The following is a 21,481-nucleotide window of genomic DNA, read 5'->3' as shown; positions in this document are numbered from 1 at the left end:
TAAGTGTGGAAACCTATAAAAATGTTTGAGTATTCTTTCAAACCTCACATACTTTTATTACTTTAAGGTATGGGTAGGGGTGATATGGAATGAGTGTCAAATTACATTTCCTCGTGGGGGGAATGTAACCCTTTCTCCATTACCCTTTTCTCCATTTCTCCATTCTCCATTATTTTATGGATTCCTGTCTATTTCTATAGAGTAAGCAATGAATTTTCTTGTGACAAAGGTTGAAAAAAATCACAATATTAGCCCACAAATGGAGATGAAAGGAGACTAGACTTTGGGTGGTAAATACACAATGCAATATACAGATGATATATTATAGAATTGTACACTCAAAGCCTATAAAATTGTATTAACCAATGACACCCCAATGAATTTAATACAGTCTAAAAAGAAGAAAAAGTAAAAAATGTATTATTTATTTGAAAAGTACCCAGGATCAAACTTTTTTAGGATCTAAGAACCCAAGTGAACCCTGGATGGGTTCTTCAGGCAACAGACACCTCTGACTAGAGAAGTGTATGTAGTCTTCTGCTCAAGATTTTATCTGATTCTTATTTTATTTTTATTCCAGTTGCTACATTGATGGCCGAGTTGTCAAGGTGATGGACTTCCTGAAAACTCGCCTGTTAGATACACTCTCTGACCAGATTAGGAAAATTCAGAAAGTGAGTAAAAGTCCCCTGGGAAGAAGAGGAATCAGTTTGGGGATGAGGCAAGGAAAAGGTCAATGGGGCCCAGCTGAATGGCAGCACTGTGGGAACAGAGTAGAAAAACAGTTAGTCCGGGTTTGCATGGTCCAGAGCTCCCCCTCAGAGTTGACGAATGTTTATTGTGTTTCAAATGGAGAAGGGTTTGAATGTGATATACCAAGGTTCAATAACAAATATTTTGTAGTAGTTTGCTTCTAAATTGTGAGTTTCTTAAGGATAGTTTTACTTTATTTTCTTTTTTAAATGCAGGGGTTTATTTGGGGTTAGGTAAAGAAGAGGATGATTACATTTATTAAGTGAAATTTTGATCTGGGGAACTGGCAGTTTTGAGCCATATTTACACTATTTCTAAATGTCTTAAAACCAGCCAAGTAACATCTTACTTTTGTAGAGATGTGAGGAAAGCCATATTATATTCAGTAATTGCATGTAGGTCCTATTAACAAGACACCTTTGGTCAATAGTTCTCAAACTTGAGTACAGTTAAATCACCAGAGCTTGCTCAGGAAGTTATTCTGACCTAGTATGTGTGGAGTGGATCCCAGACATCTCTATATTTAATAGTTTTCCATTAAGTGATTTTACCCAATGCAGATCACATTTTGAAATAAACTGGATTAGTTAATTCTGAACCATGGAGATCTTATGTCTACAATTTCCATCTGTCTCTACAAAATGGTGATTTCACATCTTTTGTTGCCTAGTCGGGTCCTTTTCCAGGGAATGGGGACCTTTTGAACACTTAACTATCCATTGATCAGATTAAACAAATCTTTGCAGAATAATAGCAACAGATAGGCCCCCATTAATATGGGATGAATAAATAAGTGAATGTACAAGTGAATGAAATGGTTCGTGTATAAAATTAGCTGTGGAATAAAATCCCATGTAGAACAATTATAGAAAAGTACTTTTGATTCACTAAAGTGGAAGTCTGTACCCTTTTTTGCATTCATACTAATGTCATACGTAGAATTACAAATATCATTTTGAGTCTCCTTGTTATCAAAGACTGGGAAGCCTCAGGACTTCTGCACTTTTGCACCCAAGTCTGATCTGTCTCAGGATCAGGTGCATTGGCCAGCACTTATCTGTCACTGCTTTCTACTAGGCAAAGCCTAGGAGAAATAAATGACTTGAAATATCTCTGTCAGTGTTTGACATTCATTTAGTTTTTAATATTGAAATATTTAACATTTGCTGAGCACTTAGCAAGTACCAGGCAAAATACCAGGTGCTGGAATATAAAATGGAATAAGGCATGGTGTCTACCCTTGAGGAATTCACACTTCTAAGGTTTAATACTTACTTTAAGCAAGTTTAGAAACATATTACTTAATAGGTACAATTTCAACCTATTCTTTTTTTTTTTTAAGGATTTCACCCCCCAGGGTAACCTTTCCTCCCCTAGCATATCACAGGTCATGTGGTTTAAACCCCCTCACCTTTCATATAGATAGTCATGACCTCCTCTGACCTTTGTTCCTCTGGCTTTTGCTTGGATTTTTTCCATGGTGGGATGGTGGGAGATGGGATATTGGAAACCCAAGAAGAGAACCTGCATCACAAATAAACTTTGCCACACCACAATCTCTGGTGCATAGATCCTTGGAATGCTTTCCTTGCAATCCTGTGGAAGAGCCTAATTTCCACCAACAACATTTGTCTTAGCTCAAGTCAAAATATAAATGGAAAGCCCCACATGAATCTGACCCCTGGAGCTTTGAACATAACAACCCAGCTGATAGTACAATGTCAACCTATTGAACACTACAGTTTTCTAAGCATATTGTGCTTATGTGGAGGGGGGAAATTTTATCTTATTTATTTATTTATTTATCTAGTCTTCCATTCAGTAGATATTTATTGAGTGCTTACTGTGTTCCAGGCACTATTCCAAGTGTTTGTATTACAGTAGTGTACAAGATAGATAACTCCCTGTATTTTTTACTTTTTGGTTTTGACCTGATCACAGTGGAAGTAAAATGATTCATTGGTATCATGGTATTGACTGTGAAGGTTTTAGCTGTGCCCATATAATTTTTAAAGTAGAACAAAAAGCTCTAAGTCAGAGCTATAAGACAAAGGTGTTGGGATTAGGTTCTTTCCTTTCTCCTCACAACCCATTACTCTCCACCACTGCATACTCCTTAACCATCATTGAATATTCAAAGACTGAAATTAATAAGCTAAGCTCACCTCCTGATTTGTGGAGGCAAGGCCAGAGAAACTTAAGGAAAAAGGCTCAAACTGCTCATTTGAGATTCAGACCTTTGAAAACATGTCTGATGGACTTGGATGGGGAGGGCAAAGTACAGTGTCAGAGAGAAATAGTGGAGCCTCTAAGACAGTGGTTCTCAACCTTCTGGCCCTTTAAATACAGTTCCTCATATTGTGACCCCCAACCATAAAATTATTTTCATTGCTACTTCATAACTGTAATTTTGCTACTGTTATGAATCATAATGTAAATATCTGATATACAGGGTGGTCTTAGGCGACCCCTGTGAAAGGGTCATTCGACTCCAAAGGGGTCGCAACCCACAGGTTGAGAACCGCTGCTCTAAGAGAAATGACCTACATACAGAAGAGATGGCTTGTCTTTGCTGCATGATGCCTGAAGCTTCCACTGGATGACTCAAAGGCTCTCAACAAGAAGTATCAGAAGGGCTTGTTGACTCCTGAGTGTGACAGTTAGTTGATGCCAGCTACTGACCAGCACCTTTGTGGGACTCATAACAGGAATACCTTCATATGAACTCTTGATGTAGCCTGGGCTTTCTCCCAAGGTTCTAAAGTCCAATAGATGCCCAAGAGAGAGCCAGGTGGAAATGGCATCACCTTTCCTAATCTACCCTGAGAAGTCACCAAGACTAATGGAAATTCAAGGGCAAAGGAAATAAACTCCTCTTGATGGGGGAGTGGCAAGATTCTGGAAGAGCATCTAGGACCAGAAATGTTTTTGCAGTTATTTTTTGAAAATACTGTCAGCCAAAGTTCCATCCTCCCTGTTTCATTTAGTAGCCTTCAGTCATTTCCCTCATTAGTTTTCTTCTTCCAACTCTCTCTTACAAAACTCCTGTAGATTTTGTCTTAAGTGGGTATCTGCTGGGTGTGCGACTGGATTGCAGATTCTCTGAGACTTGACGCATAGGACAGACTCTTCATTGGCTCCAATGTCAGGGCCTTCAGGATGAGTCTCTCTCAGCATAGCCCAGGATGTGCTAGATACTGGCCTGCCCTGCCCTGGGGAGATGAGAGCTGGGAGAAGATCAGAGAAGAGTCACCAAGCTTTGCCAGTTGAAATGTTGCTTTTCAGTTCCTGAATTCTCCCGTTGGGTAGGAAGGGTTATGGGAAGTTAGAGTTCAAAGTGAAGACTGGGGCAGAGTGGCCAACTTCTTTCTTGTAAGCCCCAAAACCAGTTCAGAGATGAGCCAAGTAGGATTTTAATATGTATATACCTGAAGCCCTCACCCAAAAGCTATAAATGATATCTTTGTGTGTTTTTTTCTGTACTTTGGGAACTTCAGAGAAGTCCTATTAACACCTCCCCCCATGCTGATAGCCCCAGGCCCACAGTCATAGAAAAGGGCATATTTCTGACTAAAACACAAAGTGGAATTGGTTAGGTAGATCAGTGGTGAAGCTGTTTGAATAAGAGATAGGATACAGGATTTGAAGTCTGGTGGCTTGGGTTGGAGGTTAGGCTTAGATGTGTGACTTCGGGATGTTAACTTAATTTCTCTGATTCTGTTTCTTTAAGAGCACTATCTTCCTTCCCTCTCAGGAAGGTTAGGAAGGTCATGTGAAGTCCTGTTCTGTTAATTGCTATTGAAAGCTAGTTCTTAATGCTATTACTACTGTGGTTTTAGTTACTGCAATTACTTTTAATAATTTATGTAACTGGAGAAGCTTCATGCTACCTTTATCCTCAGCTTGTTTTTTGTTTTGCTTTTTCCCCTCTTTCCTCTTTCTTTGAACCCTGGAAAATATGATAGGTGATATTTTTGGCACCTGAAAGACAGTAACTCAATTGCTGAAAACAGCTGTGGTTTCCAAATTTAGACATCATTTATAAGAATTGTCAGTTTTCTGAGCAGTGGGTGAATTGTTGTGATATGAACATCTGTATGATGCTTTTGAAAGCTAAACAGAGACAGTGTTTGGACACCAACTTCTTTGGATGATCCCCACTCTCTCTCTCCCTTCCATTAGAATGAGGATAATCATCTATCTGTACTTTGGGAGATGAGTCAAGGGAAAAGGGTTGAGAATCTAACAATACAGGCAAGAGTCAGATGGGAAAGTGAGAGATGTTTAGGATATAGTACAGATGGTATAATGTAGATAACTGGGCTGACTCCAAAACAATGATATAAGAACCAAGAAGAACCACTTTGGCTTAAGTCATTTGGACTCAATGATTTGTGTCATCTCCTAGAGGAATCAGAGGAGGAAATAATACTTTTTGATATTATTTTCAGCAATTCAATAAGCACAGGAAGGAGTTGGTGAAATCCCAGTCATAAGGGAAGTATTTCCAAAAGTCTATCCATATGATTGCATTTAAAATACTAAATAAACTAAACAATTGGCTTCCCTAATAGTCCCTTCCTTCCTTCCTTCCTTCCTTCCTTCCTTCCTTCCTTCCTTCCTTCCTTCCTTCCTTCCTTCCTTCCTTCCCTCCTGCCTCCCTCTCTCCTTCCCTCCCTCCCTCCCTCCCTCCGTCCCTCCCTCCCTCCCTCCCTCTTTCCTCCCCTTTCTTCCTTCACTTATCAGTTGGTTATAATATTCTTAGTATTTTTCAGACCCCTGAGGATAAAATGGTAAATAAGACTGATGTGGTGGTTGTCTTCATAGACCTTATGGTCTAGTGGAAAAATAGTTAATGAAGCAAGCAACAATAATGTGTGATATGTCCTATATAGGGACATAACAGGTGCTATGGGTGCCCATAGAGGGAAATATCTACTTTCAAAGGGAAGAGAAATATAAGAAGTCCTTCTAGGGGGAGTAACATTTAGGCTAACACCTAAAGTATAGACAACTTCATATTTATACAGTTTGTCTTAAGGCATGATCAGAGGACTCCTGATTATAGATATATGTGGTAGAAGGAATGGTTTATATGGTTCATAATATAACTATGATCATTCTTTTGTTAATATCATCAATGCTTATGGTTGCTTATTCTATTTAATAAAGATTAACTCCATTGAAGTCTCAGTAAATGCAATAACATTGTGCCACTTTTGCCAATATATCTTAGTTGCAGGATCATGGAAGTAGGTAAGGCAGAAGAATATTTAATTCTTTTAAAGTAATTAATAGATCAAAAAAGAAACTTTGTTCTCAACCAATCTTCTGATTTACCTATTTATTTGAGCCTGTTGTATATCAAGGGGGACAAGGTAAAATAATAATAGTTATTCTTCAGGATCATAAAATAACTGAACCCACAAGGAAAAATGAGGACAATGATATTGTTAACCTTCTCTAATGAGCAAACTGCAAAATGAAAAGATATAGGGCAAGAACAGTAGTATCACCACAAAAATCAGTATTGGGTTGATTCATTCATTAATTCACTCATTCATTTAATAATGTTGAATGCTTATTTCAATGTTTCAGTTCCTACCCTAGTGTATCTCACTCAGCAAGTGCTCAATAAATGTTAGAGGGAGGAAGGCAAGCAGAGAGGGGAAGGTGAATGAGCAGAATCAAATAATGGAAGAAGTGTAACAGAAGTAATGTCTTTGTCTCATTCACATTTGGATCTAATAATGGAAGAATATAATCTACTACTGACTTTGTAGCATAGTGTCAAATATATAGAAATAGATTTAGGCAGCCATAAATGGGCTCTGTCTTCTTCAGGAGATTGTCTTTTAATATGTGTGTAGGAGTGAAGCAAAGATCTCTTTACAGCTCAAAGTAACATTGCACTCTGTTTGCTAATGCTGGATATTTCATTTTAGAAAAATAATTTTTCATTCTATAGTACAATGAGGATATAAAATGTAAATAACCCAAGAAGAGGTAAACTACATAGATTTAAAGACCTACTATGGTGCTAATCTATATATATAAAAGCCTAAGCTACCGAACGACTGGTTGACCGATTGCTATGATGCACACTGACGACCAGGGGGCAGATGCTCAATAGCCAACCTCCCATGGCTGGCCAACCTCCCATGGTCCCTCTCCCAGGCCAGATGGCCCCAATCGGCCCAATCGCTGGCCAGGCCGAGAGACCCTACCCATGTACAAATTCTTGCACTGGGCCTCTAGTCTATATATATATGCCTAATATGCAAAGTGTCCCCTTGGGAGTTCTACGGGGAGTGCAATCGCTTGCTATGATGTGTGCTGACCACCAGGGGGTGGCATGAAACGAAGGAAAGCCCTGGCCAGCAGCTGGCAGCCAGGGGAAGGAAGGCCCTGGCTGGCAGCTGGAAGGTCTGGATCAGCCCTGGTGGTCGGCCAGGCCTAGGGACCCTACCCATACAAGAATTTTGTGCACTGGGCCTGTAGTATCAAATAGAAGGCCCTTTCCCAAGAGTAGGTTTTGGTTGAGGAGAAGAGAAACAGGCTAAAGAAGTACTCAGGAGAGGCAGAGGATCCTAAATACAAATTGTGTATTTTGTTTGTATGTCACTTTAATACCTTAGGTGATATTCCTGGGTGATTCTGATTTTCATATGGCCAGAGCTTATATACTGGGGACATCTTTTAGAAAAAGAAACAAACAAATTTGCACATTTTAGAAGTATATCTGACAAGTGAACACATTCCTAGGGCCTGCCTAGGATGTTAGTAGAGAGCTGTGAAAGTGGAGAGCTGAAAGTTGAAACTTCATGAGCTTCCCAGTAAATTAGCCTCTGTGACTCCTCTTGGCTGTGCATCTGCAAATGGGAGAATATGAAACAAGGGAAACTTTGGCTCTGCTCTTTCATATGTTAGACTAGAGGCCCAGTGCACGAAATTCATGCACGGGAGTGTGGGGGGTCCCCTCAGCCCAGTCTGTACCCTTTCCAATCTGAAACCCCTCGGGTGATGTCCGACTGCTGGTTTAGGCCCAATCCTGCACATCCCTCTCACAGTCCAGGACCCCTGGTTCCTAACTGCTCATATGCCTGCCTGCCTGCCTGATTGCCCCTAACTGTCCCCCCTGCCAGCCTGGTCACCCCCAACTGCCCCACCGCCAATCTGGTCGCCCCCAACTGCCCCCCCCATGCCGGCCTGGTCACCCTAACTGCCCCCCCCCAGCATGCTGGCCCCTTACTGCCCCCCCTGCTGGCCTGGTTGCCTCCAACAGCTCCCTCTGCCGGCCTGGTCGCCCCCAACTGCCCCCTCCCCACTGGCCTGGTCGCCCCTCACGGCCCCCATGCCAGCCTGGTAGTCCCCAACTGCCCCCCACCCTGCTCGCCTGGTTACCCCTCACTGCCCCCCCTGCCGGCCTGGTCGCCCCAAACAGCCTGATGCTCAGTCGTTCGGTCATCCCTCACTAACACCCCTGCCAACCTGGTCACTCCATGCAGCCTGCTGCTCAGTCATTTAGTTGTCCCTCACTAACCCCCCTGCCAGCCTGGTCACCCCACACAGCCTGCTGTTCAGTTGTTTGGTCATCCCTCACTAACCCCCCTGCCGGCCTGGTTGCCCCACTCAGCCTGTTCAGTTGTCCGTTCAGTTGTTTCAGATGTGATGGCCCCTGGCTCTTTATATATATGGATACTAATGATAAATCAGGGACTCTGGCTGGAAAGGTATGTTTACCACAAAAGAGCTCCAAAGTTGAGGACATTTTCATTCCATTAGCCATATTTTCTTGATTATTAAACACAATTATTAAATACTAGAGGCCCGGTGCACAAAAATTTATGCACTGGGGGTGCCCTCAGCCTGGCCTGCGTGCAATTGCAGTCCAGGACCCCTTGGGGGATGTCCACCTGTCGACTTAGGCCCACTTCCTGGGGGATCAGGCCTAAGCTTGCAGTCAGACATCCTTCTGGCAGCCAGGGAGCCCTCGGGGGATGTCCGACTAAAGGCTTAGGCCCCCAAGGGATCAGGTCTAAACCGTTAGTTGGACATTCTTAGTGCTGCCACGGAGGTGGGAGAGGCTCCTGCCACCACCACTGCGCTGGCCAGCCATGAGCCAGCTCTGGCTGAGTGGCACTTCCCATATGGAAGTGCACTGACCACCAGGGGGCAGCTCCTGCATTGAGCATCTGCCCCCTGGTGGCCAGTGCGCATCATAGCAACCAGTCATTCTGCCATTCAGTCAATTTGCATATTAGCCTTTTATTATATAGGATTATTATTATTATATAGGATGTCCCTATTTCCCCACTTTTGCCCCTTCTACCCAGCTCTTGCCCCCCACTTCTCTCTGGCCATCACCATACTGTTGTCTGTGTCCATGGGTTGTGCATATATTTTCTTTGGCTAATCCCTTCTTTAAATTCACTTCTTTAAATTTTTATTTTCAGATAAGTGCTTATAACTGCACTATTATATATTTTCTATTATATCATTTAGAATTAAGATATCTTTTAATGGAACCCTTGTAAATTTTAGCACAATTTAATAAATTATGCTAGAAGCAATTAGGAGATTTTTCATGTAATGCAGATACATTTCAATTAGTATTTTATTAATTTTTGATTTTTTAATATTTTAATTTGAAATAATCTCATACATGTAAAAAAAACTATAAAATACTACAGCATATTATATGTACCCTTCACCCAATTTCTTAGGTGTTAATAATTTAAACATAACCATTATACAACTAACAAAATTTTGAATATATTTTTTTATAATCTCTTTAATGTTACTTAATCCATTTACTTTATTTTTGTTAATCTCCACCCAAGGATATTTTTCCATGGAATTTTAGAGAGAGTGAAGGGAAAGGGAGAGACACATTGATTGGTTGCCTCCTGCACATGCTCTGATAGGGACTGGGGATCAAGCCAGCAACTGAGGTGCATGCCCTTGACTGGAATTGAACCTAGGACCCTTCAGTCCATGGGCTAATGCTCTATCCACTGAGCAAAACAGGCTGTAGCTTAATTCATTTACTTTTAATCTATATGTGTCTTTATATTTAAAGTGGGTTTTGTTTTTGATTCACCCTCATAATCTTTCTTTTAATTGGCATTTATGCCACTGACTTTCAGAGTGCTTGCTGATAGAGTTACTGCCATATCAGGTGGCTTCTGGGGCTTCTGGGGCCAGCCTGCGGCCTGGGATCAGATCTGATCACGGGCGGCAGGCAGGCGGCTTCTGGGGTCGCACACAGGGGCCTGGATGGCAGCTCGCACTCATGCTGTCCTGCCCTGCCTGCAGTATGCAAATTAGCCACCATCTTTGTTAGCAGTTAATTTGCATATTGCACTGATTAGCCAATGGGAGGTGTAGCGAAGGTATGGTCAATTACCATGTTTGTCTATTATTAGATAGGATACCATCAATATAATAACAGATGGAAGAGAGAGTAAACAGCTGACAAGTTTCTTTTGATATTGATCATGAAAAACGTTTTGATTCCAAAATCATTAAAGTGTGAAATATGCATCATTAACTTCCAGCAGTATAATTGTATTACTTTTTAGGTTACAAATGCCACTTATTAAGTGCATCATATAAACTAGCCCACTAAAGAAACCAGTGATTTGCTCAAGGTCACACTTGTTAAGTAGTAAAATTAGAATTCATACCCAGGCCCATCTAACTCCAGAGCTCACACTACTATCCAAAACACTATCTGCATCGCCTATACTTATTAACCATTATTTCATAACCCATATAATATTTGTTTTCCTAACTACCCAGGATTAAGAAGGCTTTTAAAGAAGAATACTGGCTCGGCCAGCATGGCTCAGCGGTTGAGCATCAACCTATGAACCAGGAGGTGAAGGTTTGATTCCCGGTCAGGGCACATGCCTGGGTTGTGGGCTCAATCCCCAGTGGAGGCGGGGGGGCATGCAGGAGGCAGCAGATCAATGATTTTCTATCATCATTGTTGTTTCTATCTATCTTTCCCTCTCTCTTCCTCTATGAAGTCAATAAAAATATATTTTTTATAAAAGAAGAATATTGAATGTTCCTGGTGAAAGAACATTAATTTAATCCCCAAATCAGTTAATATAACTTGGGGTTCATCTCTTAGAAATCAGGACTGAATGAGAGTTGGGACCACAATATTAGATAATATCTAATGTTACCGCAAAATTAGTGGAAGATGACAAGGCCTTTCAGGGAGTTGTTTGCATTCATTCACTCGACTTCATTTATGTTTCATGTGCACAGGCTTTTGGTCCTGTATGTGCAAGGCATGACAATGTGGAGCTTATGTTGCCCATGGACATTGGAGGAATGGCCCTGGGAACAAATTGCTGTTTGGGCAAGAAGCTCCTTCAGAAGGGAGAGGCAACTTGGAGTGACTTACCAATGTTTACACATGGAAGTGGGGAGATGTCCTCAGCGAGAGGAAATTACCTGTGAGGCCGGTGAAACCTGTCACTTGTCTGTGGATAGACTGTTCAGAAAGACTGAGGGAAGGACAGAAAAGGACTGGGGAAGGAAGGAAGATTGCTTTATATGGAAGTAGCTGCTGCCTCGTCTCTTCCTCCGTCAGAATTTACCCTTAAACAAGTCATGGCTTTGGGATTCTGTGACCTTTCTTCTTTATTGTTTTGCATATGCTCATAATTTCCTTGCCTCCCTGGTGACTTTATATTTTCTGTGTATGTCTTATTTTAATTTTATGTTTTTTTTGCAATTACATTCAATTGCTTTTCTGTGGTTTGAGATAATAAGAGCAGAGACTGCAATTTTAAATCCTAAAAATGACGCAGAAGCCACAAATTAAAAATTGATCTACTACCAAAAGAAAATGGGCAAAATGTAGCACTCCGGAACAGGGAGATGATAAAAAGAAATTATACAGAAAAAAATTAATGAAACTGACAGAAAGTGCATTAGATAGAAGAAATAAATCAAGAGAATGTGTTGAGAATGGCTGAGCTCAGAATAGCTCGGCTTGTCTAACTTAAGGACATATTAAATATGGAAGCAGTTTAGTCAGTAGAAGCCTCTAGGTCTCCTCAAACAGGAAAATTCAACTAGAAAGTGGACAGAGTCCTAAACTGCAACTGTAAGTATTTGATATTAGCTGTTATGGTTTTGAAATTTGGCCTTTTCATCAGCAAAATACTATCTCAAGTGATTTCATTATCTCATTTATTTCACAAGTATTTAACAAATGTTCTATAGGGTATGCAAAAAAGGAAAAAATGTTTGTAGTATAGGAAGGAAAACAAATAGGCAAACAGAAAATTATAACTCAGTATAATTAGGTCAAGATCAGAGACAGGTTCAAAGAACTTTGGGGCCCAAAGGAGAAAAGTAACTTTCTGAAGGTTTGAATAAAGTTTCACACAGGAGATAACATGAATTAACCCACGAAAAAAAATCAGATAATCTGGGTGAGGAATGGATATGGGGAGAAGGTGATCAGTGAACACCTAAAATAAGATTGTGTAGTTGGAAATGGTGAGTCCATTTTGTGTAGTAAACCAGAGGTGGTGTGGTGAGGGAGGGCAGAAGAGGTCACTAAGGGATTTATGAAGTATCTTAGATACCAAGTTAATTAAAGCAGTTGGCATCAGATTTCAGTGGTTCTCACTGTTATTTCACTATGTCTAACATACTCCCATGGACAAATACATACAATAGACCATGGGTTGTGTGCAGTTAATGGCTCTGTAGTTATTTCTCCCAGTTAAGGAATTATTTCATAATTCTGGTAAATGAAAAGAATGTTACTGTGACAACTTAGAATCCTTTTTTTTTTTTTTTTTTTTTTGGTAAATCATTCCCCACGTCACTGCTCTCAAATTCATTGCAAACAAGTTACTTTTAGTACGTCTCCTAAGTAATTACACAGACCTCTGTGATCACACACAGCAGTGTGGAGGTGGACTTGTCAGGAGGACTGAGGAAGAAATGGTAAGATCTAGCACTCAGAACAGGGCAGTGAGGAAGGAGAGGACAGAATGGAATGATCCCCTCCTCTTCTAATAGGAGGTAGCTTAAAGTAAAAAATACACAAGAAGAATATAAAGAAACATCGGAACATTACTGAACTCTAACCAGAATCTCTTGTAAATATAATATGGAACAAAGAGGCAGAGGCACCCCCAAGGGGAGCTCTGTGCATAGGCAAGGTTTAGGAAGCTTCCTGAAGCTTTGAACCGATGATACAGGAGGTAAGTTCTGGTTTCTTAAAGGGCTACTGCTCTTCCTGATGTCCTGGGGAAGGTTGATGTCTGAGTAGATGAGAGGCTGGAATTAATGGACTCCAGCTTCTTTTGGAGGGTGGGCCTCCTGCCAGGGCTGATTAGCCAGCTGGCCTGTCCACTGCTCCTGTTTTATTGCTTCCTTTCTCATTAAGGAAGGTGTTGGGTTTGGATAACCATAAACAACATGTCTGCTGCTACAAGGCTACCATCTCTTGCACAGTCAGTGGCTGAGACCAGGCTCTCAGGAGTCATTTTTTAAAAAAGACTTAGGTCACAGTTTTTGAGAAACAGGAAAAGGAAGTCCAGGTTTGAAACTATGCCACATAAATGGTTATTTTTTTATTTTTACTGTTTTTCCTTTAAAAAAGCATTTCAAAGTGGTTGAGAAAATAAAACTTTTTAAAAACCGGTGCTGTTTTCCTAACCTCTTCTTGCTTTCTCACCTCACTTCCTTCAGCATAGCCACACGAATAGCCCTGAGGCCTTCAAGCCCGAAATATGAGGGCAGAGAACTAGATTTCCCTTCACCCTGCCCCCAATCAAGCCCAAGGATTCTGATCAGCAACTAGTCACTTGTGAGCTGTTCTGTGGGTGCCTCAAAACTCCCTTGTCTACATGGGCCCAATGGCTGAAGCCTGTTTAGAACAAAGAGCTTCTGAAAGGGAGCGAACCACTTCGCTCCCTCTACCTTCACAACAGTAATCTCAGCATTTGTACTTCCCCCTCCCCAGTCAGTGTGTTTCTTAAAATAACCTTCATTGGCACATCATTTCTCACCAGGAACATACCTTTGTTTATTCCAGTCCTGCAATTTTCTCTCTTCCAGCACAGGGAGAATCATATTTACGCAGAAAACCGCAGTGTTGAACTAGAGCCCTCCGTTTCTTAGAGTTTCACTTTCTAAGGGAATTTTGCAGGTGGTTCCATCTGGTTTTCCTGATTTTTTTCGTTCCTGGTCTGCCCTTACGGATTTCCTCCCTAATCCCAACCAGCACCCAGCCTCAGTACCTACCACCTCACCACAATGTTCTTCTCTGCTCATTATAGTCATACAGTTCATCAAGCTTCTCACCATGTTCCAAATGGTAAATGCTCAGAAAATCCTTGTTGATCTGTACCAACTACTCCCAGAACCTTAATATGAATACTTTCAAGGAATCCCTTTTCCACAGAACACTTCATATAACTTGTTTAGATTTTGTACCAAAGTTCTACCTCACTGTGTATTTTTTGCTCATGTGGCTTCTCTAGAAAAAGACAAGAATTGCTTCTGTGTTGAGAGTGGGTAAATGAACTACTCTGAATGGGAATTATGTTAATGCAAATGATCCCTGTGCATTTTAAATTTTAAATAGACCTTTCTTTGCTACTGAGCATACATCTGGCCCCTTATCTACCATGAAAAGCATTGTGTCCAAAAGAAAAGTAATCAGCTTTAATGTTAGATTAATCCAAACATAGTCATATATACTTTGGACAAGAAGAGTGATCTAGGTAATTATGATTTATGCTTTAAGAGCTTACCATATACCAGGCACTTTTCCAAATGCTTTATAATTATTAGGTAATTTAAATATAAAAAGGCACATATACCATTTTATTGGTATATAATTCACATACCATAAGAGTCACCCTTTAAAAGTGTGCAATTAGTGACTTTGAATATATTCACAGAATTGTAAAACCATCACCACTGTTTAATTTTAGAACATGTTCATCATCCCCCAAAGAAACCCCACACCTATTTGTAGTCACTCCCCACCTCCTCTCCTCTTCTCCCTCTCCTTCTCCAACCCTAAAAAACCACTAATTTGCTTTATGTCTCCATGGACTTGTCTATTCTGGGTATTTCATATAAATGGATCATATAATATGTGGCCTTTTGTGTCTGGATTCTTTTAGTTTAATGATATCAAGATTCATCATACTGTACTTGCCGAAACCGGTTTGGCTCAGTGGATAGAGCGTTGGCCTGCGGACTGAAGGGTCCCAGGTTCGATTCCGGTCAAGGGCATGTACCTGGGTTGCGGGCACATCCCCAGTGGGAGGTGTGCAGGAGGCAGCTGATTGATGTTTCTCTCTCATCGATGTTTCTAACTCTATCTCTCTCCCTTCTTCTCTGTAAAAAATCAATAAAATATATATTTTTTTAAAAAAGATTCATCATACTGTAGTATTTACCTTTTTGTTTTGTTTTGTTTAACCAAACCCCTTTTCTCTCATTGTCTCATTTCAATATCTGTCTTTGAGCAAAATTAAATCCTGAATATCCTAGAAGTCAAAGACAAAAAGGAAAACACCATTATTTGACTCAGTTTTAGTTAGTCACAAAAGGAGTACAAAGTTTATCAAGAGCACAGGTATTTTTCTAGCACAGGTATTTTTAAGGGGAATCATTGTAATACTTTAATGTCACTATATGGCTCTATCTTTTGATCATTTAAGGTGTTTTCCTTGCTTTCTTAGTTATAAACTGTTGCCCTGGCTACATGGGTTCAGCACTTTGAGTCATTTGAGAAGGGGAGGAGAACTGTCTATGACATCCTCAATAAATCTCTTTTTTTTTTTGGTGCAAGAGGGATTCTTATTTAATCTTTAACAGCATTCTAATTTGATCTCCACTATTAATTCTCAGGGTTTTTCTTCAATTTTTGATTGCTATCTTACTTTCATCTGAAATTTTTGAAGTATTTTTACAACTTTATTCCTTAAAGGGTCAAGCACTTTGCCATCTCTGATTTGAAAATAGGTCTCAAATAATATAAATTATCTAGTAGGTGGCAGGAGGGGGGATGGAAAGGCAGAGAACTGTACTGAGGAAGAGATTTTAAAAAAAGAAATCTCTTTGCTGATGTCTGCCCATGAGTTTGAAAGTTTGAAAAGAGGAAAGCTCTGACATACATGTAACACTCTCTTTCTCTCTCTCTCTCTCTCTCTCTCTCTCTCTCTCTCTCTCTATATATATATATATATATATATATATATATATATATATATATATGCAAAGAATTAATTAAAATCTTATTCCTGAACTGTAGCAAACTATTATCATCAGTTCATGCAAAGACCTGCTTTAATTTTCACCTTCATTTCTAATCCTCACTCACATGCACCTCCCTCAAATGCATGACTTCCTTATGTGTTTGATATATGTCTCTAAGAGACATGTATCTTTATATACTGTTTAGTGTTATTGGGTGTGAATGGTAATTATATAAATAATATTGGTCCATAAATATTATATTGTTGCTATTTTTTTAACTTACCACTAACCCTTTAAAACCTGTTCATATTGCTGGATTTACATTGAATTTATTGCTCTAACTTGTGCATAATATTTTATGATATATATCTACCACATTTTACTTTCCTGTTCCTCTAGCAAAAGACATCTGCCACAAACATAGTGAACATTCTCATACTTGTCTCCTTAGAGACCTAAGGGAAAATAGAGTTGGTCTAAATGTACAGGAGAGTAATTGGTGGGCCATAGGACCTTACTAAATGCACTATCATATTTATCCAGTGCCTCTTGTGCATAACCAGCATCTTCTCAGTCCCACCTCCTGCTCTGGTTATCTCTGCAGAGATCAGAGATAGGCAGGTGCACAGGCTGCAACCAGTGTAGTGCTGGTATGGTGCAGTAGAGCCTCACCCCTCAGAGAAATGGGGTAATGGCGGGTGGGGATAAATAGTCACAAGGCTACTCTTGACCTTTGGAGGATAAGAGCCAAAGGACAGTTCTGAGACACAGCTCTTACCAAGATCCCTGTGGGACTGAGTACAAGTTGCCAGCACTGGTTGCCAATTTGAAAATGCTTCCTTGTACTGGTCTCCCCTTCCTCCCTATTTCAGTCCCCCAGTTCCTCATTCCTGCCGATATTACTTCCCAAATGAACCACCTATAGACAAACCTTTGTGTCAGCTCTGCTTTCAGAGGCTAAGCAGTGTGCAGCATTATCCCTAAGTACTGCCAGATTGCTTCCCAAAAGATCTGAGCTCTGATTGGGATAGTTTGGCCAATCTCCAACTTGTGGATCAGACACTAGGCCATTTTAAAACGTCAGAGGGCCACCTTTTGACAAAAGGTTTTGCCTTTGCTTAGGAGACTGCTCCCTGTGTAGGATCTTTCACCTGTGGGTCAGTGATTTTTCTTTTTATGCTTACTGCAGTTACCTCAAAATGTGGTTGTAATATGTACACATGCCCTGGTAATTGTAAAATACTTCTCCCAGACATTGATCTCTGTGGACTGTCATGATTGATGACTTTTGATGCATGGACAGTGCACTCATCCATGGATTTGCTGTAACAGAGTATTAAGAAAATTTGCTTTTACACCTAGCTGGCTTTGCTCAGTGGATAGAGCATTGACCTGCTAACTGAAGGGTCCCAGGTTTGATTCTGATCAAGGGCACATGCTCAGGTTGCTGGCTCGATCCCAAGAAGGGGGTGTGCAGCAGGCAGCCGATCAGTGATTCTCTCTCATTGATGTTTCTATCTTTCTCTCCCTTCCTCTCTTAAATCAATAAAAATGTATTTAAAAACAAAGAGAAAACTTGATTCTCAGTGCTTGTTAATAAGGAAATATCATAGATTTATATCTCCCAGTGAAGGGTGTTGCAGTCAGTTTATGTCCTGGAATATGCACTTGTTCTCTTGTCACATTGGAGTAATTTAGGGAAAAGTGATTATTTCTTTTGGTGGACATGTGTCAGTATTAATTCGTGTGTGTGTGTGCGCGCGCATGTACATGCATGCATGTGCCAGGTCACTGTATGGGGTGCATTAAAATAAAAAAAGCATAGGTCATTACCACCTGGGAGTAAGGGATTGCAGGAATTTCCTTAAGGGATGTGTGTTTCTTCTCATTGGAGAACAGCTTTTAATAATATCACTATTCCTTTCTGCTTTGTTATGTGAACAGGTGGTTAATACATACACCCCAGGAAAGAAGATTTGGCTTGAAGGTGTGGTAACCACCTCAGCTGGAGGCACAAACAACCTATCAGATTCCTATGCTGCAGGATTCTTGTGAGTAACACGTTCATTTTCACTTCCAGGGACTTTGAGGAAAGAGGGATAGTGAGACTTCCATAGTTGCTCAGTATTCTGCCCTTGAGAGGGAGAGTTCATGTTGAAAATTCTTCAGCCACTTATTTGTGAATATGTTTAGCCATTCAAGCAAGATTAGAGACTTCTCTGATATGAAAATGCCAGGCACAGGCATCAGAACAAGATAGTAGCAATAGTAGTCATAAAAGTAATAAAAAATTTATTTAATGTCTCCAGTGCAAAACATAGTGCTGACATTTTCTCATCTAATTTTCACCATAGTCCTGGGAGATGGGTAAGAGTAACACAGGGTTTTTGCCCTCCAGGATCTTAACATTGGAGGAAGGGAGACAAGATAAGTAAAGTCATAAAGATAAGTGCCATAATAATAATAATTTTAACTCTGTTGTGCTTAGTGTGTGCCAAGCACTGTTTAAAATGCTTTATATATGGCTAATAATTTAACAGCCAGTGAAGTAGGAACTATTACTTTATCATGAAAGCCTAATATGCAAATTGACCAAATGGCAGAACGACCGGTCGCTATGACATGCACTGACCACCAGGGGGCAGATGCTCAACACAGGAGCTGCCACCAGCCTGCAGGCCCCAGGCCAGCCAAGGTGGGTGCCAGCGGGCGGCCCCCTGATTGCTCTGCAGGTCACCCTGCAGATTGGCCCTGATCACCAGCCAGGCCTAGGGACCCTACCCACATGAACTTCATGCACCAGGCCTCTAGTTACTTTTTAACAACCCAGTGAGATAAATACTATTATTAGTTAGTAGCAGAGATTGGACTCACACCCAGGCAGCGTGCTCCAGCCTCTTTGCCACTATATCAGACCACCTTTCCCTGAGCCTGTCTATAAAAGAAAAGTAATTGACATGCAAAGGAAGCAAGGATTTCTCTGACTGGGAGAATCAGGAAGGGCTTCATGGGAAAAGTAGCATTTGAGTGGGACAGAGAGATTACTCTAATTTCTGTTGGTGGAGAATGGTGGTGACAGGACGGGGAGCATTCTCAGCTGAAGGAACAGGGGAGGGGAAATGTGTGTGACAAAAGCCTTGGCATCTGAGGGAATGTAGGAAGGCTGAGACTAAGGAGGGAGTTTACCATCAAATCATGAAAGGCCTTGAAGATCAGGCAGATGAAATGAAGCCTGTTCCATATTCAGTGGCAAGCCAGTGAAGGTTTTGGAGGAGAGAGACACCTTCTGACCTATGTTTTAAAACATTGGCTTTGGCAATAGTACACTAAAGAGTTTGGAGAGGCAAGGGATGGGAAAATGAACTTGAAGGTTATTGAAGTTTTCTGGAGAACAATTTAAGCCAGAAGAATAAGGACCTCTGACTGGCCTGCCAGTGTTATATAGCAGGGACAAATCCCTCAGGACCACGGGCTAACCTGTCCTGTCTAGTCTTACGGTCCTGGCTTTTGGCTAAGCAAGGTCTTCCTAATAAGCTTATTTGACACATTTGTGAAGGAAAAATCAAATCAGTCAGGTAGATTTGCCTTTACAGATGGAATCCTGCAAGTGCAGATGAAGATAATGAGTCAATGTAATATACTGTGATACCCTGGGTCTTCCATCTATGTGTCCTCAGCACTTAACACTGAGTGGCACAGAACAGATGAATGACATCGAGTGAATCAGCATTGGATAGTGTTGCTGAGAGTCTTCTTTCAAAAATATACTCCCCACCAGGTTTCACTGTGAGCCCGGGGGCCAGGGTAAGAAGCCAGACTAGCAGTCAGTACTACAGGGGACCTCTTGGCATCAGCAGTGGACTAGCTTTTGCTCAGCTGTTGCAAAAGAACTCTGCTGCAGAGCCCAGCAAATAGCCCCAGTGCACTGAATGTTTTCATGAGCATTCTTCTCTTTAGGGGATGAATGAAATGAGAAGTACCACAGACCTTCACGGAGGGAGCTGGAGAGAGACCTGTCTTTAATGAGCATCAGCCAAATATCTCTGCAGTCATTTTGCAGAACACAGATTACATGGTTGTTTAGATTCTAGTCGTAGTTCAGACACCCATTGCTTAGTTGGCACAGACTATATGAAGACTAGCTCATTCTGCTCCTGGTTTTCCTTCTTACCTCTTTAGCACACATTTGCTCACAGCTCCACTGGCAGCTACCCAGCATTGTGCCCTTTGAGTTCAGTTCTCTTCAAGGGGCAGAAATTGCTTCCTAGAAAAAAAAGTAAAGCATTATAGGAAGTTCCAGAAAGTTAGCTAGAAATAGGAAAAAAAAACATTTTTTATCTTTTTCCCCCCAATATATGGTATAACTGTGAGCTTACTGGTATACATATCCATGCAATCATGAGTCAGAATTCTTCACTGCCAAGTATTCAAGGGTACTTTTTCCCATCAGGGCTTTGAGATTCTTTGATGCACTACAATGTACCCTTAGCGTACTGCTGTGTCTTCAGCTTCTAGTAGTATCTGGCACATATTAGATATGCAATACACTTATGCGGGATGAAAAATACTGGCTGCAGTAGCATCCTTGGTGAAATATTCCAGTCAGCTTACCCCTTTCTCTATTTGAGCATAAAAGGAAGACTTAGAACATCATGTATCTCTTCCTCTCAGGGCTTATTATTACTGGAAGAAGATGAAGATAACTTCAGTACTAACCATTGACTCTGAAAAGCCAGGGGGAAGCAGGAGTTCTGGGGATAGTCAATTTTGACTGCTGTGGGGATGTGCATATTGGATGTGGGTTTGGAGAAGAAGATGCATATTCTTCCCTTTTGTGTTAGAGTTCCTCCAAAACCTCCCCATATACTAGCAAAAACTCAGATTTACTAGTTAGCATTTATTTACTATATATATATAAATCTTTGCAGGTGACTGTGCTAGGCTCTGTAGAGGTCTCAAGTAGGAATTTGATACCATCCCTGTAAATGTGTATGTACAGGTATTTACATACCCAGTGCTTTACAAATGACTTACATAGTCATAGCACTTTTTAAATCTATCCTCTATGTTGAAAATAAGGCCTGGCATTTACAATTGATTAATTAAAGTCCTTGAATGAATAATGAATGAACAAGTGGGAACTTTTCACATATAAAAATACCAAAATATGGTCTTCTGTTGACATCCAGATGCTGGTAGATATAGGGTCTCACATATACATGAAGACATATTTACTCATCACTCTGTTTCTTCATTCACTCAACAAGGACAGGGCTAGAAAGGAGAATAACACACATGTGTTTTTATAGATAAATACTTGTTAGATATAGGCCCTGTTGTATTTGCCCTATTTTCACATTGAAAAAACACTGAGTTAGGAGGCGTCCACCCAGAATTCGTGTTATAGTTCTACTACAAGATATTTAGTAGTGTGTCTCAAAGGAAAAACTCAAGCTGTTATCCTGATTTC

The 21,481-nt window shown here is 40.7% G+C and overlaps 1 protein-coding gene across 1 annotated transcript in view; it reads left to right on the top strand.

The window, feature by feature from the left end:
• The window catches only part of HPSE2 (heparanase 2 (inactive)), a 533,452-nt gene that overhangs the window by 395,570 nt on the left and 116,401 nt on the right, over positions 1-21,481 (top strand). The window contains exons 7-8 of the mRNA XM_059661921.1: positions 581-674; positions 17,956-18,062. Coding sequence (XP_059517904.1) covers positions 581-674; positions 17,956-18,062 — 201 coding nt within the window. The remainder of the gene's footprint in view (positions 1-580; positions 675-17,955; positions 18,063-21,481) is intronic.

This window comes from Myotis daubentonii, chromosome 13 (assembly GCF_963259705.1).
Source record: "Myotis daubentonii chromosome 13, mMyoDau2.1, whole genome shotgun sequence".
NCBI classification, from domain to species: Eukaryota; Metazoa; Chordata; class Mammalia; order Chiroptera; family Vespertilionidae; genus Myotis; species Myotis daubentonii.
The sequence above is the reverse complement of the archived record's forward strand: the minus strand, read 5'-3'. Positions and strand labels throughout refer to the sequence as shown.